The 26,299-nt window shown below is 40.2% G+C and overlaps 4 protein-coding genes across 5 annotated transcripts; 1 reads left to right on the top strand and 3 right to left on the bottom strand.

The window, feature by feature from the left end:
* Positions 1-54: 54 nt before the first annotated feature.
* On the bottom strand, positions 55-2,220 carry si:dkey-6i22.5 (polyamine-modulated factor 1). Its single transcript, XM_055034785.1, has 5 exons — positions 1,957-2,220; positions 1,609-1,714; positions 893-993; positions 435-630; positions 55-224 (listed from the first exon to the last, which is right to left on the bottom strand). Exons 1-5 carry the CDS (start codon positions 2,157-2,159, stop codon positions 159-161), a joined length of 672 nt encoding a protein of 223 aa, XP_054890760.1. The 5' UTR covers positions 2,160-2,220; the 3' UTR covers positions 55-158.
* Positions 2,221-2,290: 70 nt separating this feature from the next.
* On the top strand, positions 2,291-5,212 carry tmx2a (thioredoxin-related transmembrane protein 2a). The gene is made up of 8 exons (XM_055034786.1): positions 2,291-2,542; positions 2,669-2,729; positions 2,998-3,111; positions 3,758-3,834; positions 4,095-4,201; positions 4,579-4,644; positions 4,736-4,865; positions 4,967-5,212. Exons 1-8 carry the CDS (start codon positions 2,354-2,356, stop codon positions 5,117-5,119), a joined length of 897 nt encoding a protein of 298 aa, XP_054890761.1. The 5' UTR covers positions 2,291-2,353; the 3' UTR covers positions 5,120-5,212.
* Positions 5,213-5,459: 247 nt separating this feature from the next.
* zdhhc5b (zinc finger DHHC-type palmitoyltransferase 5b) lies at positions 5,460-21,750 on the bottom strand. Its single transcript, XM_055034778.1, is given in 13 exon segments — positions 5,460-8,415; positions 10,165-10,217; positions 10,220-11,098; positions 12,907-13,013; positions 13,324-13,432; positions 13,766-13,898; positions 14,102-14,193; positions 14,308-14,410; positions 14,533-14,705; positions 15,606-15,763; positions 16,011-16,132; positions 18,055-19,351; positions 21,618-21,750. Coding segments are annotated over 12 exon segments (2,184 nt in total). The 5' UTR covers positions 18,204-19,351; positions 21,618-21,750; the 3' UTR covers positions 5,460-8,309.
* An 862-nt stretch (positions 21,751-22,612) lies between these two features.
* clp1 (cleavage factor polyribonucleotide kinase subunit 1) lies at positions 22,613-25,850 on the bottom strand. 2 transcript variants are annotated; one of them, XM_055034395.1, is made up of 6 exons: positions 25,800-25,850; positions 25,074-25,348; positions 24,722-24,829; positions 24,516-24,635; positions 23,597-23,734; positions 22,613-23,523 (listed from the first exon to the last, which is right to left on the bottom strand). In XM_055034395.1, the coding sequence occupies exons 2-6, from the start codon at positions 25,344-25,346 to the stop codon at positions 22,837-22,839; spliced, it is 1,326 nt and encodes a 441-aa protein (XP_054890370.1). In that variant the 5' UTR covers positions 25,347-25,348; positions 25,800-25,850; the 3' UTR covers positions 22,613-22,836. The 2 variants fall into 2 exon arrangements, with proteins under 2 accessions (XP_054890370.1, XP_054890369.1); XM_055034394.1 differs by having other exon boundaries at positions 25,780-25,842.
* Between the last annotated feature and the right edge of the window lie 449 nt (positions 25,851-26,299).

The raw sequence follows: 26,299 nt of genomic DNA, 5'->3' as shown, positions 1-26,299 counted from the left end.
TAGTACTACCATTTACATACAAATGTCAAAAACAAACCAAAAACACACAAATACTGACTTGTATAATTTAATTTATTTTCAAACTGGTTGGTAGAGTAAATAACACGTGCATTTAAAAAAGTTTTCCATGTTTTCAGTTTTCCACAAAATAACAGTAGTCATTCATCAAATACATGAGCAGTGCAAAGGGAAGAAGCCAATCTTTCAAATTCAGTCACTGTGGCCTGTAAATGACAAAGATAAAAAAAAAAAAATTAACAATCATGGTTAAAATCCATACTTTTTAACTTAAGAGGGAAAACCCTCTCTGTACATTTGAGTGCTTTTTCTGTATTACTTTTTGAAATTTATAAATAAAAAATATCAGAAAACAGAATTTAACTCAAACATCAATGTTTGATGAAGTCTCTTGCAGATTGCCTCTTATTTCTTACCTTCCACTCATTTACACCTGTAGAAATCCGATGCTCAGTTTGAGCAATGCCTTCTCTCCCCGCCTGAACCCTCTCTGCCAGTGCAGCGTTCTCTGCTTGAATCCTTTTCAGCTCCTGCTTCATGTAAGCCTCTTGCTTCTGATAGTAAGGCATCAAAAAGCTGCAGATGTCCTGCTCAGGAACTCCACTGGGCCGCCTTTGACAAGTTGAAATAAATAGAGACCAAAAAGCTTCAACCTTAAATATGAATAAATATATAAACACGTTTTTAAGTTGTTTGAAGCAAACATTCTGCAAACTCACTTTTTACTCTTTGTTTGATAAGTTATGATAACCATAAAATTTGTGAGGATCTCAGCATGTTTACATGGATACATGAACCATCTCTTGTAACTTCTACACAACTGTATATAATCAACGCTTTGAAAAGTGAATGTTTTTTATCAATGTCTACTGACCATGCAGGGTCTGGATTGTCCTTGGCCTTGATTTCTAGTTTGTCCAGTTCATTAAATTTGGACTCAAACTTGCCTTCCTCCATTAGTTTCATGATGTCCTCCTTAAAGTGAAGAGAGACATAACAAAGCAGCTCATCACATAAAGACCTTAAATATACTTTAACTCCTTTTGCTAAAATTTTTCAGAAGTCATATCAGCAAGTGCAGATGAAAGATAAAATGTATATTACATAATGAAAGCATGATACATTTTTATGGATTTGATTGGACTTGAGGACTCTTGTACACCAATAGTTTTAAGCTCATCCATTTTTCCTGGAAATTGCATCTCTTATAAGGCTTTCCAACAATGGCCCGGTTACTCAAAGGTTTTTATCTAAGAAACCTTTAAGACACTCATTTTTTCTGTAAACCAACAAAAGTTTGACAGAATTATGTTGTTTTATTAATTCAGTTTGTTAGACATGGCCTCTTTTCAAAGGCAACACCAAATGTACCCAAGAGGTAGCAGTTCACTGTCAATAATGACAATTTATATCACACTCAGTCCTGAATCAAAGCCACTAAAATTCAACTTGAGAATTATTACATTAATAGTAGTGGAATAATTCTGTTTCAAATGAAAAACTACTGAAGCTTGAAAACTCCAAAAATGTGCAACTGAACAACGTCGCATACTGTTGTGCGTATGAAATAACCAAAACGGTGCTTCTCACCTGTATGGATTTCTGCAGCATTTCTGTAAAGTGCTTATGAATTTCCTCCATCCTCTTAACGTTCTTCTTGTACAATGGGCGAAACGTGCTGGCAAAAACCTTAAAACTGAAAAAGAGACACATCTGATTGTTTATGTTGTTTTGTTTACATCTGATTTGTCATTTTCAGTTGCATCTGTGAGTATGGACTAAAAATGGCCACGACGAAATAGTATGACGAAAGAAGAAAAGAGGGGATGACGTAACTAACTACAATTAAAAGCTTGAAAACACTCAAGTCAAATTTTATATTTATATATATCAAGTGAAATAGAAATAAACATGTTTCGTCGTTCTTCGACGTGTTACCTGGCGTGCTCTATGAACTTGTTCAGGCTCTTCTGAATCACTTTATCGAACAGCTTCAGCCGGTCGTACCGAGCAGCTGGCTCCTCCGACGGTTTACTGCCGGGTTCGTCCGCCGCGGCCACCGCGTCACTCCGCTTTTCGGTGGAGTCGCTTTCTTTTTGCTTGTCGCCTTCGTTTTGTCCAGAGCCGCCCTGGTCCTCCATCTTCAAATTGCTTTGTTTACGTTTTTGGAAGTGCCCGCCAATTCTACGGCAAGCCGCTGTGCCCAAAAAGAAAGTTCCGAAAGAAGAAATGTGTCCCGCTTGACGCGCAGGCGCAGTGTGTAAACCCAGACCGTTCAGCTGTCATTTCATTTCACCCCTGTGGTCTGTCCCGGTGGGCTGTCTCCTCTGACACTATGGCGTTAATCACAGGAGTGCTTGCCTTCTTGTATCATCTACCGCAGATCTACAAATGGCTGCTGAAACCTTACTACATCGTGTCGTTCCTTTTGACCGTCGCCTTCTTGGTGGTCAGGAAGGCTCCAGGGTTGTGTGAACACCTGGCGACCGACCGGGAGGACGGCAACTCCTGCGACTTCGACTGGGTGAGCATGCTGGGGCAGGGGGTCGGTGCTGCTGTTCAATATCGTGGAGATAACTGAGCAGGTATCAGATAAGAGCGCAAACAGGCAATAAGATTGTTTGTAATTGATTTTTATCCATTTTACCAGAGAGAAGTGGAGATCCTCATGTTTCTGAGTGCTATTGTGATGATGAAGAATAGAAGAGCCAGTAAGTACAAATCTTTTCATCCCCCTCCCTGAATGTTATGTATTTATGTAATTTTTATGCTATTGTAACATGAATGGATTTATGGTGAGTGGCTCTTTAGGAATCTCTGATCCGAGACCAGGCCGCATACAGGAAGTGATTCCCTGAAATCCTGCCTTTTATTGTGTAAACATTCCAGGTGCAGAGTAGTCCCACCCTCATATGACCTTGCTCAGGACTCTGAAGGCTTTTCCTGCATGCTTCAGTCAATGATTCTTCTCTTTTGCAGTAACACTGGAGCAGCACATAGGCAACTTGTTCATGTTCAGCAAAGTGGCCAATGTGATCCTCTTCTTCAGGCTGGACATTCGGCTTGGCATTCTCTACCTTGCACTGTGTTTAGGTCAGTCACGTTTTAGAGTTTAGTCATTTATCACCTTCTCTCCTAATAGATCTGCATCATAATTAATAGTCATGGACAATTATGTCCCTTTATAGAACCTGTACTACTCATTCCACAGATTTATCAAAACACGTTTCTTCTGCATCAAAATACACACATTTCAATGCATCATATTTTTCCCTCAAACATGTGGAACCCATTTAAAGTGGCATGCAAATATTCTACGATATATGTTGAAGCATTTCATGACCACTTCTGAGTGCAGTCGGGTATTTATGATGTCATATTTCAGGGCTTTTCAGACGTTTAACAGGGGTTAAACTATGTTTAATATTGGCAAAATATATTCAATTTTTACCAATCTGCTTTTAAACATATATATTTTAAATGGGACCAATTCCAGGTGTCTTGCATTTGTCCTGTCCTTCCATATCTGTCGCTATGATTATTTCACCTGACTTCTATTTAGAACATTAGATTTACTGAACTTCCCTTTATTTGGCAAAATAAAGCTGAATCACACACCCAGACAAGCAACAAAATACACATGCAGTGGAAGTTACATCTGAATTAAGTTGCTTTACTTTTGGATTCATTATTACTTAATAAGTATTCATACGTTTTATGTTTCATTCTTTGTCTCCAGCGTTTGTCATGACGTGCAAGCCTCCTCTCTACATGGGCCCAGAGTACATAAAGTACTTCAGTGACAAAACCATAGATGTGAGTTTTAGCATTTAAAAAAAAAAAATCTAGTAAGTCTTATTTCATTTGCGCTGGCACCTCATTGCTGTTATAATTAAAATTAAAAAGTGATGAAGAATATCGAGTTCTGCAATTTCACAAAAGTATTTATTTGCAATCTAGTAAGAACATATTGTTAAACTGTGTAGAACTCTATAATAGAGAAGTTGGTTGAAGAGGAAAGAGTGGAAAAATAGTTGCTTGGCGTTTTGTTTTTTAACATATTTTTGTGTCGACAGGAGGAGCTGCAGAAGGACGGTCGCGTCACCTGGATTGTTGAGTTTTACGCCAACTGGTCGTCAGACTGCCAGTCCTTCGCTCCCATCTTTGCCAACCTTTCTCTTAAGTGAGAATTTAATTTTCTCTCCCTCGGTGTTTGTAACCTGAGCTGTAACTTTACAATGGAGGCATTTTCACTCACATAAATGCTTCATTTTACGTAAACCTAAAGACTTGGGTCCTCCAAACTCTGTATTTTACTGTAATAGTTGTTTCATAGAAAATGTGCTGTGTCCTTTCAGTTTTTTTGTAAACTTTTACAGCCTGTTTGTTCACTTTTCAGATGATTGAACATCATCTTATCTGTAAAATAACTCCTGTTGTGTAGGCATGAACAAGAAATTTTCATCCCCAGATATCTGTTGATTCTTTTTGAACATAAATGATTGAATGTCAGTCATGCTGTACTCTCAGTTTTATTCTTTTTGGGTGTTTTTATTACAGATACAACTGCGCTGGACTCAGGTTTGGAAAGGTGGACATTGGTCGTTATGGAGAGGTTTCACAAAGGTCATTTTTCTACTTTTATCTTAATTGCCACCTTGATGCTACAATATTATTTATTCAAATATCCGTTCCTCCTTATTCTTTTTGAAAATAGGTACAAGGTGAGCACATCTCCTCTGGCTAAGCAGCTGCCATCACTGGTGCTTTTCCAAGGAGGACGGGAAGTTATGAGACGTCCAATGGTGGACAACAAAGGGAGAGCTGTGTCTTGGACCTTTAATGAGGTTTCTTTCTCTTTTTTTTTTAAGACACTAAATGCACACTGCCTTTTTCTGACTGGCTACTGTAAAACAAAGTTAACGAGAACACGTCTTTTCTTCGCCAGGAAAATATTATTCGAGAGTTCAACCTGAATGAGCTTTTCCAAAAGTCCAAGAAGCTGAACAAGAAGCAGAACGGTTTTCAGACAGAAGATGGCAGCGAAGAGCTTCAACAAGAAACCAATGAAAAGTCAGCAGAAAGCAAGAAAGACCAATGAAGAAATACAGAATGTAACAGGATCTGTTAAGGTTTGTTTTTTCTGGTGTTACATTTTGGTTGAATTTTACAAAAAATAAAAAAATAGAATGGAGTACTGAAAGCTGATTCATCTGTCAGACTCAAACTCCAGGGAGAACCAATGCCCAAAAAACTGAAACATGAACAAAGTCTTACTGCTACATGTTTGAATCAAAACCAAACAGAAGTTTAAGTTATTCAAGTTGACATTTTTTTCTTAATTTTTTAAATGACTGAGTTTAACTTCACAGCTGCATGTGAATGTCTGCTACCTGTATTTAAACCTGTCTGTTTACCAAAGTGAAAACATGTTCAAAAAACAAGACTCATCACATTTTTATTTAAACAGTTTGACCTTTTATTCTAAGACATCTTCTTAAAAATTCTTTATAAGGCCATTTTGGAAATGTATCTCATATACTCACTACAGATATTTGTGAAACTCGTTCCATCCGTCACAACCCACAATATCAATATTTAATCTCACGAAGAATTATACTTGCTACTCGCACATATCGTCCAGATTGTGAACCTTGCAATGAGAAGCAACGCAGGTTTGTGCCATCAATGATGTTGGTTTCTGTCACCCGCATGTGAGCATGGTGGGAATTGACAATCACACAAGAATGCACGCAAGTGAAGCAGTCAGCATGGCCAAGAACAGGAGAAAAAATAATAAATCACATGCACACTAAAGATGTAGCCTGGTTGGGTTGGAAACTCACAACACAGTTGTTTGGGTCAGTTCATACTCATGTGCTTAAAGTGTTCATTTCTCTCCTAAAGATGTGCCACATTCACACCGCTTCGACATCCTACCCCAAACACTACTAAGGGCCTGGAACAGAAAACTATTTAATAAATTAAAAACTCTGTGATGCCCAAAACAGAACACATCTCCCTTCATCTGTTATATTTTTCTTGAATGTGGGAAAAGTAAAAATAAATGAGCCCATCAATGAGATCAAAGTCACTTTTCAAACTGGAGTCACCATTAGGCATGAGCTGGTCGACTTTATGAAGGTAAACCAACGTTAGCTACTGCCTTAAAACTGGTCAAATTCTTTCATTTTTATCAAGTCATCCATCTATTGCTGTGCATTAGATGGATGGTCAGCTGGCTGAAAGATGGCACAATAGTTCCCAACTTCTGGGAAAGATGCATGTCACTGTTTGAAGACTTTTACATTCTTAAACATGAAGTGTTGCGTGCTTTTAAGGAAACCAAAAACTACCGAGCTCAGAGCAGAGCGTCTTTGAAGCAGCTGACTGCAGGCTAGCTACCTGAGCAGACAGCCTGAATAATTTATATTAGCTTGTTAGATTGTCACTTAATGAAAGAAAGGTTAAAAACTTATTATATTCTGCACAAAATGCTCATTTACTAGAGAACAAATAGTTAATTGAGACTATTAACTAGTCTATTAACTGTTTGATTGAGAGGCAGCTCAATCAAACACTTGAGCCTTAAAGTGTATTCATTTTTAGCAGCATGTTTCTTTTGAATGTAAATAATATTAAATATTTTTTCTTGGAAAATTCCAACCTCAATGACTTTGGCACATTACTGAAGATTAATCACCAAAATACTACAGGAAACATACAAAAAGCTGAATACAATTTTTATGGTTTGAGAAATACTTCTGTAATATTGGACATGACATTTTTATGATGTGAATAAATGCTGCTTTTTTCCATTTCTTTATTTTTTTTTAGATTAGCTGATCTCATTTCATATCAGAAATAAATGTCTCAAGTCAAATAATAATAATTTTTAATTGAAATCTGCATAAATAATTTGCAGGTTAGGTGTGTATTAAGATCAAAACAAAACAGTTGTTTTTCCGTTTAAAATAAAGTAATATCAAATATCTGTTTGAAGTAGAAATACTGTGAAACTCGTAGCTCATGTTATGACGTCAGAACCTCATACCAGCCCATGCCTAATAACTATGAATGGTCAATCGAATAAAAACAAAATAAAAAAAGCCAGACTCTCTTTGCTCCATTTAGTGGCACCTTGCATAAACATTTTAATATAAAGATCTTCAGACTAGTCTGCTGAAACTGATTTATTTAGTGCAGATTATTCTGTCTGGTGAAATAAATAAGCCCTTCCCTTTCTGCCCACTATTTGTCTAAACATCCGTTAAAAAAAAAAAAAGGTCGCTAGCATTCAAAACTAATTGACAATTTACAGAAAAGGGACAATGAAATAAAACAAAAACACTAAAGACATACGACGCTCCTTAAAGCTACAGACAGATTTTGCATAATGCTTCTAGCATAAAACATTACAAGCGTACATTCCACAAACGATGCTTGTGCTGCGACTGTGGGGATTCAAATTTCTTTGTGGCTTTCTTAAAAAAAATATTTTGATTATTTGCCACACCTGGTGTCCAGCAAGGATCATCTCCATCTTTGGATGTCAACAAAAAAAAAATCTCCATCAAGAGCTTGCAAGTGGCTGATGCAGCCATCAAATATAAAGAAGTCACAAAAAAGAAAACAGGCAACTGATCTGAAATAGCTTTCATGATTAATTACATACAGTTCATCTGCCACCATTATCTTCCATATCTGACATTTTCACTCTATAATAATCTGATTTTTTTTTTACATTTATATAAAATGATATTAAAAAAAAATACAAAACTTAAATGATACTGTTTATAGCTTGGACTCATCCATCTATGAGTGGTCCGTTTAGATGTTTCTTTTGGTCAATTCCTTTTCAAATTAAACATCAGCTTTCCTTAAAATGTGTTGGACACTTTTGTCAATACCTTGTCTGAACGTAGCAAAGGAACATAACAGATCATGGAATAGGTATGCGCGTTTGATAGACATATCTGTACCCAGCCGTAATGACACAGTCACATCAGTCTATGGCTCACAAAGTGGCAAAAATGGAGAGAGCTGATCCAGAGAGAGATGAATCAGCGTCCCTGCTTTCTCTTTGTTCAAACCTGAAAGGCTGGCGGAGACGATTGGCCCTTACAAAGATAAAACAAGTACCAGCCATTTCCTGGAGTCCACAGCAGAAGAACCGTTCCTCAGAGGCGTTCAGTCATGAATAATCTCCGGCTACGGTTAAGAGGCAAGTGCAAGATGTGACTCTTTTATCCCCCCCATCCTCGTCACGGATCACTCGGGACTGTCGTCACTCAAACCGATATCTCGTACGTGGTCCCTCCAACGCCGGTTACCTTCTTCACCCCGCCCACCGGTTTGGATGTGGTGTGATTGGCCAAGGCTGGGCGAGAGGTGGATCTGATTGGATGTTTATTCAGAGGCGAAGGTTGAAAAGAAAGGAGAGAGAAAGAGGTGAGAAGTTTGGCTTACGAATTCACAAAACATTCAAACAGCAAATGTTGCTCCACCAAACCACTTATAAAACACGTGATAATCAAAATTGCCTTGCAAAAGTATTTAAACCCCTTGAAAACCACACACTTTAATGTATTTCAATGAGATTTTAAGTAACAGACCAACATGTATTCATGGACTTTTAGTCTGTTTCCTGTAAATAAAAATAAAAAGGTTGAACCCTATTATCTTATTCATAAATGCACTCCACCTGTGTGTGTTTAAACTGATTTCATAAGTTTGAGCTTATGAAATCAGCTCTTCAGTTTGTTAGAGAACATTAAGTAACAAACAGCAGCCAAGTCATGGAGACGTTTAAAGTCAAGATATGTTACTAAATGATGCTCTGACTGGGGCTGGGAGATATGACTGAAAAATAAAATATGATTTGTTTTTGTACAAAATTCAGTTTCTTATTTCAACTGATTTTTTTCTTACCCTTTTCATTAAGAAAAAAAATGACAGGAAATATCTTAGAAACTGGGTTTCATTTTAACAATTCCTCATGTGAGTTGACCTGAATTCAAAGGTGAAATAAATAGAAGCTGTACAACAAGACAGTCATTCTTCTGTGGGTTAACATCACTCTGGAAACCCAAGAAGTGTATTGGTGAAAGTAAAATCCAGACTGTCCAAAATTTAAATCTTCAATAAAAACAAAAATTGATTTATCGCCCAGCCCTAATTCCTCATTTCAAAAATGCAAATTGATCAGGTCAGGCAGGAAGAGCAATAATCAGAGATACAGCCAAGATGGCTCACAGTAACTCTGGGATTCGTGTTGCAGTAATGGTTTTCTCAGGCTTGGAGTGGGAAGATGATTAGAGGTGATGGGAATAAACTAGAGAAAAATGACTTGAGATGGGCCGACGGTCACTTTCCAGTAGAACAACCACCATAAACATAGCCAGAGCTACAATGTTTGGATTAAAATACATTTGTATGTTAGAATGGCCCAGTCATAATCCAAAATTAAAGTGAAATGATATGTTGCAATATTTAAAAATAAATGCTGAGAGAAACTCATATTTGAGATGTTTTTATCAGGCGAAAAGGACAGAAATAATCCAAAGTATTTTGCAGCTAAAGGTGGTTTAACAAAATATTGACTCAAAGCGGGTAAAACAGATGCATGGCACACTTTTCAGATTTTTATTTGTAAAAATGTTGAAATCCATGTGTCGATTTTCTAACACTTCACAATTGTACATGGCTTTGTGATGGTCTAGCAATTCAAATCCTGATAAAATACACTGAGGTTGTAACATGATTAAGTGTGAGAACGTTCAAGGCGTGTGACGTCTTTTGCAAGGCACGGCGTATTTTGTGAGTAAAGACAACAGAAGGTCCCAATGGACCACAGGACAGGAAAAGAAACCAGTAGAACAACACATGCTGTGAAATCAACCAAACATACTGGCATGCTTCAAATATCAAACTACAGATTCCAACTACTGAAAGAAAATCATATTTCTGAAATCACAACCAATCAGTTGCAACAATTACGCACTGAATGTGAACTAAGTAGGAGGAGAAGGAAGACTCACACAGATCAGGAAGGAAGAGACAGGCTGACACAAACCGGGAAAGAAAAACAGTAGAGAAAGGAGAAGAGTGGCAGGCTGACGACTCTGGTGACGGATCACTACTCACTGTGGAGCCTGTTGCCCTCCTCCAAGTCCTCCCCCCCCAGCACTGTGCCCGCCCCCACAGGCCGGGGCTTGTGCTGAGACCCCGACTCCCCTATGTGAACCGGGGACTTGGTGAGGGAGAGGCCACGGGGCGGTGGGGACACAGGGGGGTCGAGCGAGCGAGCCCCAGGGGAAGAGGACGAGGAGGAAAGGTTGCGGGGGATTCGGGAAGTCAGGTCCTGGTTGTGATGGAGCAGGTGGCGGGCTTCAGGAGCCCCAGAGGAGGAGGACGGGGGTGGGCTGACAGCACGCAGGTAGGCCTTATGGGGGGAGGAGAAAGTGGTAGAGCCCTGGAGCAGCTGCCCCTCCCTCTGCTGAGCGATCTGAGCTGAGAGGAAGGGCGACGTGTAGCCCTGCAGCGGGCCGCCGGGCGGCACCACCCCGGGTCGCATGCCTCCGGCTGTCGACAGGAAGGGAATGTGAGGCTTCTGTGGCGACAGCTCATGGGCTGCGGACTCAAACTCCGGGCTCTCGGATGGCGTCAGGAGGCTGTCGTAGGACAAGCTGCCATTCCGAGGCGTCTGATTGGCTAGGCTTTTGTAGCTGGTGTCTGTGGTGCCCTCCGATTGGAGCGTGGCCAGCGGGTTATGAACAGTCTGAGCCGAGCGCAGGCTGGACGAGCGCGAGCCGCCCGTGGACAGAACCAGCGAAGATGGGTAGGAGGTGTAGGAGCGCCCAGCCAGGGAGTAACCCGACACGCCCCCTGACACCACACCAGCCATCCCGCCAGGGCCCCCAGGGCCCTCACCCTTTTCCCCTCCCCCTCTGCGCACCCCTACACCTCTTCCCACCACTGTGGCCCCGTCCAGGCTGCTGGGCTCCGAGCGGTAGCTAGGCTGGCGACTGGACTGAAGGATGGAGGGCGATGGAGAGTCAAGACTCTCCCCGCGGGTCATCTGAGGAGAGGAGAGAGGAGAGGAGGAGAAAAAGACCACAGGCAGAGAGGGAGAGAGGCAAGGAAGAGATGACAGGGGGCAGAATGATGAAAATTTCCATCTAAGCTCAGAAAGAATAAAGAAAGTACAGGTACATATCAATAAATTTAAAAGTCAGGTAATTTCAGTAATTTAACCAAAAAACAGGACTCTAATATAGTCATTTCACAGAGAGTGGTGTATTCCAGGGTAATTATGTGCATAACTTCTGTTCATTTTGATTTTGCTGGTCATTGCCTTCCTGCAAAATTCAAATCTCACTTCACTGCTTCGTCTGGATTTCTCCCATTAAAGGGGATTCCCTCCAGTAGAAATTTTGACCAGACCAATCAGCGAAGGAGATTTTGTGAATGATGTTGGTTTTATGCGCTGCTTTAGAACTGAAGTTTATCTGTCATTTTAGTGATGGCAGCGGAGGAAGTCCATGTTGGCCACCCTTCCAAATATTGCATTAACATCAGCACTTCTCTCTTCACAGGGGAGGATGGTTGTTTACAGTGCAGGCAGTTTCTGCAAGCATCACACTGCCACATTAAATATGTTTTGGACAAACGTTAGCCACTGGATAAACTCCAGAGTCCCTGCAATCGTTTCTCTTTAGAAATGTTAGATTTTAGTTCATACAGTCTGCTGACTTGACAGCTGTCCAACCACAAAACAGTGTGGTTCAAAAAATTGCTAAATCCAAGATATTGATGGAACGTTCAGTGGAAGAACCAAGGACCATAAAACAAAGGTAATGAAAGAATTTAAGGCATAGTCGGAAACTGGAGTCACTTCTTAAGAAGCCACACGCACCATTTCCACGGAATTGAACCAACACTGTTGCGATTCCTGGACTGACACATATCTACATATGTAGATATGTGTCAGTCGCACAACAACAAATTTTGCTGGGTAATAAATTGTCCCAGGAATTATTGCAATAAAGTCGGTTTGAGGCCATTTATTCAAAATGAGCTCTGACAAAGCATAATTTCATATGATAAACTGAATTGTTAGGAGTTAATCAGCTGAAAGCCATGACCATCAAAATGAACAAAAATTGTCACTCTGTGTATAACAAAAATATGAGCTGCACTTAAATTTATTTATTTATTTTTTTACAATAGCAAGTTGAACTCTTAATGATATCATAATTTATTGAGATGTACCTGTAAAGAGGCTTTGCACAGATTGTAAAAAGACAAAAGAGTGGTGGGGAGCATTGGATGCTTAACTGGTGCTCTACTCCATCATCACACTACTGAAGTAGAAACATTGACTGGTTCGAGACTCCGTGTGCAAACACATAAATGGAAATGCAAATACATATGAAAGACGAACTGCACATTCCAGTCAATGCAGTCTGAAGGGAGAGGGTAGATCCAGTCAAACACACAGACAGCCAGGGGGATACGCACACACACACACACACACACACACACACACCAAGACTTACTGCTCAACCGATGGCCACTGATCAATTTCAAGTAAAAACAAGAAGAAGGGCATTTATTTTACAAATGAAAGCAGAAGGTGGACACAACTGCCTCCACACCACTTAAAACTTCAACAGGACGGCGCGTTTTCTGCTCTACTGGTATCCTTCTCATGCAACCAGGTGAAAACTGGAAAATTAGCTTTCTGTCAAATTTTGACATGTTTGTTTCTCTTTAAAAGACTGTATCAAGAACTCCCCCCCTAGTTTCCATCCCAGCATATAGTTCCAGTACTTACATGGCATGCTGTGAATAACCTACATCACTGCTTTGAGCATTTAAATGTACCTTGCTTGGATGCGTGACACCAGTATGATTCTTCCCTGGGCTGCTGTAGGCTGGTCGGTACTTGTACATCGACGGCGTAGGTGGAGCCTCTGACAACAAGCTGCTCGCTGCAACACAACGAAGCAACAGTGACACTTATAGGAGTTGCAGGAAAGATTAGAAAACACATTTATCCTAAAGAATCTTTGCAACATTTTATTGTTAACTTTTCCTTTTACACACATCAGGTGATTTATATCTCTGTAGTTTTTCTCTCTTATGTATTTTCAGGACCAGAATCAAGGCAAACTATTTCAGTGCACTGAACATTAGCTGTGCAGGTGAGGTTTCAGGTGGTATTCCTCTACATTTCTCTATGCTAAGCAGAAAAAGAGAAAAGAAATTCCCCCAGATCTCTGAAGGGAATTTGCCTCTGACCTTCTGTGTCAGCACGGGGCAGACCAGGGTAACGGAAATCGGGCTTCGGAGGAGGTGGAGCCTCTATGTCAGCTGACTGACTCTCCATCTGATCCAGACTGCTCTTAGACTGGAGGAAAGACAGTTAGTTGTTAGAGGCGCATAAACTGATGAGAACTGAATGAAAAACACAGTGATGAGGCTGCTGCATCCTTAAAAACTTCTGGAACTATAAACTCCTGGTTTGGTACCTAATACAAAATTTTGTTTTGAAATGTCTAAAAGGTCTGACTGATAATATTTGCTTTCACAAAAAAAAAAAAAAACATTAAAAATGTTTTTCAAACACAAAATGTCAGAGCAACAGGCCTGCCTGCTTACAGAGTGATTTTCTGTCTCATAAAAATGCATCTTAAAAAATATTAGCCGTGTGTTTAGGAAAGTCAACGCGAGAGTGACTCACTCTGCTGCTGTGTCGGTCATTCTGAATCCCGTTGTCCAGAACCTTAGCTTCTAATTGAGCCTCAGTAAGAGACGGTCTAAGAAACGGTGGCTGTACTTCCACTGTCTGACGGTTCCACCACCGGCCCATGTACCTATAACACACACACAGATATTTAAGCATCATTTATCAGAAATTATGCTGCAAAAGGTGTTCACAGGCAATTCCCACACTCGTATTCCAGAAACAAAACACAGTTGAAAACAAAAAAAAAAAGATTGAAAGTGGACGCAAAGAATAGAAGATTGACTCGAAGCCAGGAAGTGAACACCAGCAAATACGAGGAAAAGTGCTGACCTCGGTGCCAGCGGGCTGCAGAGAACATGTGAAATATTCCTCCAGCAACCGTTGGTGAAAGGGTTAACACCTCCTCTGAACTTCCCCGTCACCTGCAATGGGAGAGAAACCCATGTACCTTCTCAAGTGCATTTCAAATGCTTGAAGGAAAAAAGTAAATGCATGTCAGTGAGAGGAAAAAATGCACATAAAGCACTTCCTTGTACCTGTTCATTAGTGGTCCTACCACGGGCCACCAACACTACGTGGAACCCAGTTAGGCCAGCAACTGGGACAAAAAACAGACCAGCAACACACATCACAGCCATACTGGTAAAAAGGGTTAAGGAAATTTTTAGAAATGCAAAGAAATTAACCAAAATGAAGAAGAAAATACATTAAAAGTAATTCAAATAGCCTCATTCTGCACCAAGTCCCCACTTAAAGGATACGTAACAGCAGCATGCGGCGTGTCGAGCTGCTGGCGGTGATGCAGGACGTAAACCAAGCCGAAGCCAAACACGTCCATAATATGGGTGGTTAAAGACAGTAAAAACAGGAAGAAATAGCGGTAATTCCTTCGGCCAATACAGTTGTTCACCCAGGGACAATGGTGGTCAAAATCCTGGGAGAGAAAAAAAGATAAAATTCAAAATAAATATGCAGTATCCTCCTTTCTTCTCCTTTTTAAGACTCCTTTTTAAGAAGAAAGGAGGATACAAAACAAGGGCAGTTATGAAATTATAGACGCATTCAGCCTCCACTTCTCACATTGACCATCAAGAACATGACAAATATCTGGAGTTTATAAAAACCAGGACTGAAATGGGGATTTAATATCAAAATTAATAAACAAATTACTTTGAAGAACATGTATGAAACGCCTTGAGAAAGTACCTCCACCTCTTAATGTTTTGTGTTTTGTTGGGAGTGGTGTGTGAATGGTTGTTTTTAATGCGACTCTGCACTACTTGATGATTGACTAGTGACCTGTCCAGAGTGAACCAACCTCACCTTTCACCCAATGACTGCTGGAGACAGGCAGCACTTCCATCAACCAGACAACAATAAACGGTTGTAGACAATGGAAACATTTTCTTGGGATTTTGTGTTTTTTTACAACCACAAAAATCTAAAAAGTGTGGCATATTTTTATATTAGGTCCTTCTAATTCTGATAAACCTACATAAAACCCTTTTGCCTTCAAATGTAACCTAACACAAGATGCAGACAAGGGTGATCAGTTTTGATCACAGCAAATATCTGCAAAGCATTCATTCAAAGGAACTGAATATCTATGCAGGCCCGAATTGTTTGCAGATTTTTCTGCTTCCACAATAAAGCACAACTTTGCGAAACTTTAAGAAACTAGTGTGTGTCGCAGCTTGACTGAAGAGAAAGAGATAAACAACAAATGCCAAATTTAAAAGTGAAACCAAAATTGCAATCTTATTTAAAGAGCCGAAAAATTTCCATAAGTTGGGTGAATGTCTTCACGTGAACATGCACGTGTTGGTGTGCATACCTCCACACAGTTGTCACAGACAGAGCAGTGTGAGCAGCGGGGCGGGCGGTAGAAGCGGCAGGTCGAGCACCACTTCATTCGCACCTGGATGCTTCGGATTTCAACCGTCTTATAGAGAGGAGCGCGGAAATCATCTTCCTTGTCCTCGTCTTCCTCGGCTGCAAACACAAAACATGCAAAACGAACTGTAAGCAAAACATTTGTTTAAATGAAGGTGTGTTCAGCAGCAAAACGTCTGAAACTGAAAGGACAGAGGCCGCTGAAGACCAGAACTGCTGACTCCAGCTCCACATCATGCTGCTCCCATGAGTCACAGCAACATTTGTAATGACTTATGTTGTGCATCATGCTCTGAAAGTATTGCAGCACTTACATGTGTGCACACAGTGGCTACCACATCCTTACCTCTGGGGAAGACTCCAGGATCCATGAATGTAGCCATGCAAAAGTTGGCAAGTGTGAAAAGGAAGATTACAGCAATGTAGATGGGAATTATACTGGAGATGTACTCCGATAACCATGGGGACCTGGAGAAGACATTCAGGGAAAAAAAAAGGGGAACATGTTGCTCAAATATATTCAGATTTCTAGATTGTCATAAAGACACAAAATGCTCTTTTCACATCCCATCTGCTCCTGATGAGGAATCTTTGAGAAAGGCAATTTAACTCCCAAACACCTCCACTGAGACTGCAGAGGAACTAAATTTATAGCGCATGCAAAGCTCAGAGGTGTGACTGTGAAACCGTGGGAGTGTCGATGAACAGATGGCTATAGTGGTCTGTTAATTCTCTCTCTGAATAAATGAAAGTTACAAACCACAAAAACAGCAACTTTTAACTCAACATGATGGCTTTCAGATACAGGGGCATCTTAACGAAGGAGTATCTTTGCAAATTCAATACAGAAACTAAAAATCATACAGGGATTCATTGAACAGTGTTATATTTCAATCATTTATTTTAATTTATCCCAGAAAAACTACATTAAAAAGCAAAAAGGAATTTTAATTCAGAATATTATATGATCAATGTAGCTTACACAATCATGGGGAAGACTTGACTTAACAAATGTTCTGCCACATAAAGTCATTGCTAGCGAAGGATGTTAACATAGAGCAGTAGCCAATCATATAAAGGGAAAGTTGAGTGAAAGAAAAACATAGTAGGGAAAACAGCAGGGATAAATAGAGTATTGAAAGGATTGTGAAGTAAGGCAGATTGAAGAGCTCAAGGGAGATTAAAAAGGGGTCACCAGCTACAGCGAGTGATTCAAGAGCCAAAACACAGATAAATGCTGGACACAGCATACAATTATTCACCCGTTGTGTTTGAAACTCTTAAATGAGGAAAAGCTGCCAGAAGAGTTTTATGTAGGTTGAAGAAAAAAAAAAGCCTCAACTGCTATTCAGTGGTTTGAACTCCGCTTTACAGATCAAAATAAATTTTGCATTTCAACATCCCAGAATTTGGAGGAAAAGTTGAGAGGCATGAATCCACAATGTTTGAGGTTCCCTGGGAAGTTCCCACAGCCAGGGATAATTTGTGGAGTCCCACAATGTCCTCATATTGGTCCACTTTGTCTTATTAAGTGAAAAACCAGTACAGCATCTTACTGGATGTCTCAGAGCAGTTCATGCTTCCCTCAGCTGTGAAGCTTCATGAAGGACTTGACAATTACCAACACCACTAATACTTGGGTTTCATGACCGAGCAGCCATCAAAGCTATGAGGTATCATCAAGAGGAAAACGACAGACGTTAAACTCAACAGATGAGCTGTGACTCGTATTTAAATCAACACATCAGCAGAGGAACCGGTCCATCCAGAAGGAGGCCTGACCAAGGAAGGAGTGCAAATACCAATACATATTGGTTTCCATTAACTTTTAGTCATACTCATATAAATCGAAAGAAATAAATGCTTGAAAAGTATCATCCATTGATGTAATTAATCTATTCTGCAGGAGTATTACTTTATGATTTGACTTACTAAAAAAATTCACTTCAAAATTATATTTTAATATACTGAGATATACTTGTAGTTATCCAAGTACTTGTACTGTCCCTGTCACAAGAATCAATAAATCAATTAATCACATGATAAATAAAACAAACTCAATTTCCATTAGCATTTTTTACAGTCCTGGTTTTTCTTCTTTTTTAACAAAAACTGGATGATAAAAGTCTTTCAAATGTCTTTCAGTTCTAGTGTTAAATGTTCATTAGAATTGAAAGTTTACTGATTTTTTAAGAATGTGCTCTTGCTTATTAATTTGCCATTCTGTTACTCAAAACAACAATATTATCGTTTATCGCAATAACTTCTGGAACAACTTATCGTCCAGCAAAATTTGTTATTGTGACGGGCTTAATGAACATAAACCTGTAAAGAGATTCATCTTTTTGAAAATTACAACAGGTTTTATAAGTAAAAAAATAAATACTCACGTGAAGCAAAAGAAGAGGGTTGTGGACCCAACCAGGAAAGTTATGGCTGCAGACACCGGCACGTATCGGCTGGGGCGAAACGGACGGGGAGGAGCAGAAGCTGGGCCCCTTGCCCCTCCCCCAACCACCCCACCACTGAAACTGGGCATCAGTGACGGAGAGAGGGGGGGAAGAAGAGAGGGAGGTAGATATCAACTGTCTACCTACTGTAAAGGGGAGGTTACAGGTCAAAATTAAGATGGAGGTGTTTAAGAGTCGGGGCCATGGCTACAAATCTATGCAAAGTAGAAATTGAGTGGAAACATGAAGGATTCTCTGTGTGCACACTTCCAATGTCTCCTGACTTAGAAATAAAACTGTTTTCAAAACAGCAACACACAAAACTTGGATGTGCACAGCTCCTTGTAGAGAATTAATTTGAATGCATACATTTAATTTCTATACAAGAGCAAAATAATACAAAAATATATGTATGCAATTCATAAATATTACGGAGTATGGCTTAATGTATCTGTATTTGGTGCAATAACGCAACAATATCAACACTGCTGTGCATATATGAAAATAGAGCAAGAAAACTCAAACACAAAACCAAAACCAGTGCAGTGTTTTGTTAAATTTGTGTTGCTATGCTTGAGTTTTGATTATCAAAGGATAACAGTATAAAAAGAAAACAAGATGAGAGAGGTAGTCCATCAGACAGAAAGCAGAAGCACGTGGAGGAGAACAAGTAGAGAGGATTGAGCACAGCAGCTGCTGATGACTTCTTCCCAAGAGAGCTTATTTAGGCACTGGGTGGGTGGAAGAAACTGAGGATGGCGGCAGGAGGGACACTTCTGGCATTTCAAACTCAGTCAGGAGGAAGAACCAGCTGAAACAAATCCACTTTTAAGTCAGGAGTGGAAAGCTTCGAAGCAAAAAGTCCAGATGGGTTTTTTAAAGTTGTCAAAAAAGTGTTAATGACCTTGTGTTTCAAGGCTTTTAAAAAGGTTAAAAAAAAATAATCCAGGAAGAGCCTGTTTCAGTTTTCACTTGGTCTGCTGATACAATGACAGAATCAACTCATTCCATAAAGAAGCCCAATGGAGTTCAGCAAGGTGCCACTGTGCTTGCTTTGGGATGGGTGTAGCAGGGACCGTTCCCACCTCCAGCTTCTCTGCAGAACGCTCTCCTCTCTCATTCTGCATCCCTTCAGGAAAGTCTCACACAGCTTGGGCGTCATGGAGATGGACACATGCCAGCCCTCTTCTTTTCATTGATTCCAGGTCCTTCTTCATGCCCCGGCGCTGTGGATCTACTGCATAACAACATAAATGCAAAACATTAGAAAACTATCAACGTGCAAGTACAAAAAGCAAAACACAAATTATCCAAATAATTTGAGCTTTAACAAATAGTAAATTAGCTGATGCTGTCTGCTGGTAGGATTGCACAAAAACTGCTGACTTGCATTTCTGAATTTATGTTTTGGAGTTGTTTTGCAGTTTTCAGACTTTTCCCAATCTTACTACATATTAGGAATAGAAATAATAACAGGTTATTCCCAGAATGCCTGAAAAAACAGCAAAAATATTTTTCTTTAACTTGTTTTATCACTGAAGACCTGTACCATTAAATATTAGAGGGACTACTGATAAACTATCCAATAACGTCTGTAAAATACAAATAACTGATGTATTAAACTCTATAGCAGGGGTGCCTAAAGTCAGTCCTCGAGGGCCGGCATCCTGCATGTTTTAGTTTTCTCCCTGGTTTAACACACCTGGACCAAATGATGGCTCATTAGAAGGCCAGAGAAGAACACTGACATGCTGAAAAGGTTGTTAGTACTACCAGGAAGAGAACTAAAACGTGAAGGATGCCGGCCCTGAGGACCGACTTTGGGCACCCCTGCTCTATAGTATGCTAGGAACGGACGGTGGTTCGCAAAATATTCAGGTCCTTCAAACTTCTCCTCTTTTTGTCACATTATAGCCACAAACTTTCATGAGTTCATGTGACAGAAAAACCCAAATTAGTGCATATTTATGTTGTGTAAACTGGATACATAGTTCCAATACTTTTATTCATAAAAATTTGAAAAGGTGTCGTGAATTCTTATTTATTCCCATTTACACCTTTTCCCTAATTAAAATACAACCAAATACATTTAGAAGTTCTCTTATCAGTAAATCTAAGTTCATTTATGAGTTATTTAAAATCAGTAAAAACTGAGCTCTTCTGTTGGCCTTTGTGGACGAGTGACGAGCCAACTTGCTGAAAAAAATCCACAAGATGTCTATGAAACTCATCTCTGGTCAGGTAAAGTCAAAACTACAACTTTCTGGCAGGGATACGACACAGTGCATGGAAAAGAAAAATAATAACAACTGTTTCTTCCCAATTTATATTAATGCAACTCTGCAACTCTGTTGTGGTCACAAAAAAGGTCCCTCAAAATAAAATACATGAAAAAACATTATGTGGAAAAATGTACTCAGGTTCAAGGGGTGTTAACACTTTTCCACAGTGCCATGCAATCTAGCAAAGTTGATTTAGTTGTAGGGAAAGATTGGTTCCATTCTGATTTCACAATAGTCTGCCTGACACAAATTACTACTCCAGTTCTTTTCGCCATTCCTCAGAAAGTTGTTAAACTGCCGGCTGTCGGCCAGCTGTTAACGTCAATGCCCTCAGGAGGCAAAAGGAAAACACCTCCCGATACTGGAAATGCAAAACACCCCTATGACACATACACACATATCGCTCATTTATTTCATATCCAGAAGAAAAACTCGTCCGTGTTGTGTGAGCCAACCGCAAACAGATCCGCTGGTAATGGTGTAATCTGATAGTGTGATAGACACACCCCTCTGTCCAACAATCATCTGTACTTGGTGGTGACAAGGAGCTGGAGCCGAGACACCGTCTCTTGTTGTTAATCATCTCGTCTGACCCACAACAAGCCCCTCCACCCCCCACCCAGACTATAATGGATGTTAATCCTAAAATCTCCGTGTCGAGCTTTGTCAGTCATGTCACCACTGCAGCCTACTGCTCCACTAAGTGGCCGATTGAGTCCAGGTTTTTGTTGGGTTTTTTCCCCCACAAACTGAAACCATTTTCTGGTGTATTGTTTGAAACCGCACAGGAGATGTTTAAAATGTATGAAACAATGAGACAGAACAAGACGTGAAAAGAAGGAAGGCCAGGCGAGCGTGAGGATTCAGTGAAGTCAACTAACGTTCCCCATAATCTGCTCCCAGCGGAGATTCTCGTAAAAAAAAGGGGAAAAAAACACACAAATACTACTCCTTTGAACAATCCTTGTGTCGGGTTTCATTTAAAGTGAGTACTAACAACAGCAATATAAGCATCGCAATTACTCACAGGCTCTTTTTACCCAACCTCGAAAGTTTTTTTTTTTTTTGCGACACTGCTCAGTCTTTTACCACAGCTACTGAAGTGAGCTAGCGTCAGTTCTCTGACTAGCTTCTCGCCGTGAAGCTTTCATTGAAGATTCGAGGGGCAAACGTAGAGAATTTTACCCGAACAGTCACTAAAGACAGCAGCTAAACACGTACCTTAATGTCGACGTGTAGAGTTGTCTTCCCTGTGGTGTGTGTGGGTCGTTTTAGTCCTCTTTGAGTTAGCCACCAGCAAACTACTTAGCCGCTTTCTAGGCCGACATCGGAATCCAGGAACTGGCCTGTCGTTTCCCAGGTTGGAGGAACAGCCAATCAGAAGCAAAGGGGGCGTGGCCTCCAGGAAAAGCGACAGCATACGTTTTTAACTAGTAAAGAAATAACTACAGTATGAAAGAGGACTACCCGATGCTTTTTAACAAATACATACAGGAGCGCAACTACATGCTTCCTGATGTGTGTGCAAACACGTCATCGGCATCCCCCGCTTATAAGATACAGTAATTAAATTCAAACCATTATGGTATCTAGGTTTTAGTTGCCTCCTTAATTTAAATATTCATACCTGGGATCATCTGAACTGAACCCCATTCTGTGTCCACATAGGAAATGAATCACGCATGTGCAAAGCTGCTTCGTCAGATTTTCCTACCGTAGCACTGATAGATGGCTATGTACTACAGAGAGAATTACGGCCACTGAAAAAAAGAATTCTGACTTTAATCTCATAATTCTGAGGAAAAAAATAAATAAATAAAAATTTTGACTTTAATCAAGGTCTGAATATTGCCTGAGTTGGTACGTGTTTACACACCAAATATGAAATAAGTTCTTCATGTCATGCTCCAAAACATTTACTGCCATAGTGTTGCTACTGGTCACCACCAAACAGGTTGGTGTCCTTTGCAGCAGTAAAAACAGACACAATAAACACTGGATGTGGACCACACAAAATGTCAGCCATTACTCCCATTTCATACACAAACTTAACAGGTAAAAAAAAAAAAAATCTACAACTTCACTTAGAAGTGATATAATTTAAAATTTTTCAGAATTTAGTAAATTAGCCATCAGTTAGGATAGATTACATGATTAGCTTTTGGAATTGGAGGTGTGATAGCAAACTGTATAATTAATACACGGGGTTTCTCATAGTTAAAATTTATTTGTACAAGAGAGAAGAAAAGACATTCTATAAAACAGATTATCAAGAAAAATATTTCAGCACCTATAAGTGCACAGTGTAAACAATAAAGGAAAGTATTCATTTTAATTCTATCTCGTTTTCTTTTAAGTCCTTGCAAAGCACTTAGAAAGTAAAAGTGCTCACAAATATGATCATTACTTCATCCCAAGTCCTCTTCTCCAACATGTGGTTTCATTTCATGTCCATAAAGCGGATGTCCATGATGAGCAGCGTGTGTCTGGGTAGTGGTCTGGGTGCAGGTGACAGCACTTTCATCACCTGCGCCTGAGTGTCAACGTTTGTGACCACAATGAATCCGCAGACGGGGCTCTCCACAATGCTCTTCCTGGCGTCTTCATCGCCGTCGTCGACGCTGCTCACACTCAGCATGTGATACGTCAGGTCCCTCCCTGGAGTTACTGGCACCAGTTTCAGCTGCGTGTCGTCCTGTGACATTCCCAGCGGCAGGCAGGAGTCTGGGATGGACGGCGCCCCTATTTTGTAGATGCGAACATCTGAGAATCGCACTTCAAAAGAGAAAGGGAAGAAGGACAGCCCGCGGAAGCCATAGAAGTACTCGCGGATCTTTTCATCCCGTGCCTCCCGCCGGCACTCCTTGGAGCGCTCCACCACTCCTCCGGACTTTGGCAGCAGCACAACACGTACAAAGTGCGGCAGGTCCCGTTTGAGTTCATTGTAGAGCCTCTCATGGTCCAGCACAAGCACCACATCCACCTGGAAGGTGGAGGCACAGTGGACCAGAGCCTGGTACCCAGAACCCTTCACCCAGCCACAAGTGTTGATGATGCAGCCACCAACACTGGCCTTCCTGTTTACCTCACAGCGTTGAGAGAACACTTCGGCCAGGCACGACGTCAGCTATGAGGTTAGATAAGAAAGTCAGACAAATACAAAACAAACCAAGTTGTAAATGCAGAATCTTCCTTCTTACCTTGTTGTAAAGTTTGATGTTGGTTCCAGGAGTCGTAGAACCAAAGTGATAAACTAAAGGAGCCTGGACAGAGAAGCCCTCCTCCACGTCTGCAGGACGCTCGATGCACAGAGCTGATACTGTCCCTGGAACAGACACCTGAGACAACATATTGCAGTACACAGCTTAGTCCTCAAAACAACAACAACATAGTTTTAAAATCACAGGAAATTAGGAGAGTAACATAATTCACATCAATTTATGGCTCCTATGATTACCATAGATTCACCTGGATACACATCAACAATAGCTGCACAGAAACAGAACTCATGCAACACTGATATTAGTGTTACAGATTCTGAATGCAACAAATCTAATCTTTGTTATTAGCCACTACAATAGATCTACCTCTCCCTGCAACCGTTAGCACCTTATAAGTTCAAGACTCCTACAATAAAGCTGGTGTTATTTTTATTTCTTGATTATTGTATTTTTTTCCAAGTCCCAAGCAATAATGGTGTGCCTGACAATACCGCATTTAGTTGTTTAGGAGGATTTTCTTTGCCCCTTATGCCCAAACTTTATATATATTTTGTTGGATAAGAAGCTAAACTTCATGAAGAGCTTTGGGCTCAACATGATTGAAAAGAGGAAAAGAGAAGACTGAGGAATATGTGGATTTGTCCCAACCAACTACAACAGTACTTCATAACATTTCATTTTCATATTTCCTTATATCATGAAGCATTACTGAACAAATTCCTTCAAATAACTACGTATTTCAAACATACATATGACACTACAAGTTATTTGTGTATTTCAGCATTATTCATCTCACTGGAAATGGAGTGATAACAAATAAGGTAGTTGTCCTCTTACAGATCAACAACCTTACAATGCCATATTGATATTAAAAAATTAAAAATGAAAAGGCTTTTACCCCACTCTGTCCAACATCCAGTTCCACCAGCGTAGGTCTCCTTCCAACTCTCACAGCATAGCTGAGAAGCAGCCGGCACACTGTGGACTTCCCCACATCTGCAGGTCCCACGACCATCACCTGGAGAACAAGCATTTAGTGGTCTTATTATCATTTTGTTCTGAAGCGTTTATGAAGAGATCTAAAAGATTCTTATTAAAACTTACTCTGGGTCCCCTCTCATTTTCCCGCTCAGCTTGTTTCCTCATCTGCTCCAGGGCAGCATGGGTGTTCAGGTAGAGCAGCATAGGAGTATCCTTGGACACATAGGCCACCTGCAGTGATAACAACACTTTTATTACCACGCTACCTGAATTTATTAAGAAAAAGAGAAGGAAAGACCTCAAGCAATTTCAAAGTAAGAGCGCAATCATTAACCCAACTTCGTAAATTATTTCCTGATTTGCAACTACTGCAGAACCCAAGTTTTATTCTTATCAAAAATAACACTGGTTTATGTTTTATTGCAGATAAGAATACAAAATGAAAACTTTCAAACATCTACACCAGGCCCTTTACCTCTGGCTTTCCATACAGATTCACACTGCAGCCCTGCCAAGTGAAAACTGCGATCTTGGAGCCTGGTCCGAAGGTGTACTTCTTGTTGCGGTTCAGCTCAGAGCCAAACACCTCAGCCATCCCCGTCAGGAGCTCCATCTCCACCTGATCCGCGGCCTCTCCGGCCTCCACCTCGAAGCGAAGCTCTGTCTCCTTCTCCAGGTCGAACCTGGTGCACACCTTCCCCGAAGAAGACGCATCTTCGCTGGTCTTTTCCACACCCTCTGCTGCCATTACTGTCGAGCAGAAATCACATTCCATTCAGTGATTATCTTATACTTTTAGAAAACGCTTCATTCTGCTTCAGCAAACAAAAGGAGGTAGTTTTTGACAAGCTTTAGGAGAGGAATATTGTTGTTTTAGGTAAACGTGTCTTCCAAAGCAAAATAACTGAAAATATGCAGCTATTAATTATCATAAAAAACATTTATGTATAGAAAAAGCGAACGGATGCCAGAATACACGATACAACTTCGTATTGGGTTAAGATACGAAGACAAAACGAGATGAAAGTAGAAAACAAACTAGCTCTCACTTAGCATGCCGCTGCTAATCTACAAAAACAATCAAATAAAACCAGGAATAATAACACACAAGTGCGCCACATGGCTCCAGTTTTCTCAATAGGGTGATTAATATGTTGCTTTATGTGCTGCGTAATACTCACACGTTAGATTTAAAACTTACTTCTGGAGGACAAAAAAATAGTGCAGCTCTCAAGAGGAATCGCTGTCGCGTAATGATGATGTCACGCAAATAGAGGACATGCTTTTTTTAAATTACTGCCCCCCTGCGGACAGCATTAGCTCTGCAATGTCCTATTTCTAAATAGCTTTATTAAACTGCTTTATTGGACCATTCCAAATAGCCTGGGTTGTTCAAATAACCAAGGATTGTTCGCTTTACTGGAGCGAATAATCCAGAGGCTCCTTTCCTCATCGATTTAGTTACTTTTTTGAATGAAGTAATTTTTGGTTGATACAAACGATTGCTCCTACAAGAGCAAACTGGAATACTTTTTCTCCACCTATATAGAAATGCACATTTCTAATCATTTACCTCACTTGCAGTACACTAAGAATACCAAAAGCCAAATTGTGTTGAGGTTTTGGACTCTAGTGTGTAAGCTTGTAGTGTTAGACATTCTCAACAATTATGGATGACAAAAAATGAGTTTGTAGTTGTGT

The sequence above is a fragment of the Poeciliopsis prolifica genome, unplaced genomic scaffold (genome assembly GCF_027474105.1).
Source record: "Poeciliopsis prolifica strain line A6 unplaced genomic scaffold, Auburn_PproV2 SCAFFOLD009, whole genome shotgun sequence".
In the NCBI taxonomy this organism is placed as follows: Eukaryota; Metazoa; Chordata; class Actinopteri; order Cyprinodontiformes; family Poeciliidae; genus Poeciliopsis; species Poeciliopsis prolifica.
Note: the sequence above shows the minus strand (reverse complement) of the source record. Positions and strands in the feature narration are given on the sequence as shown.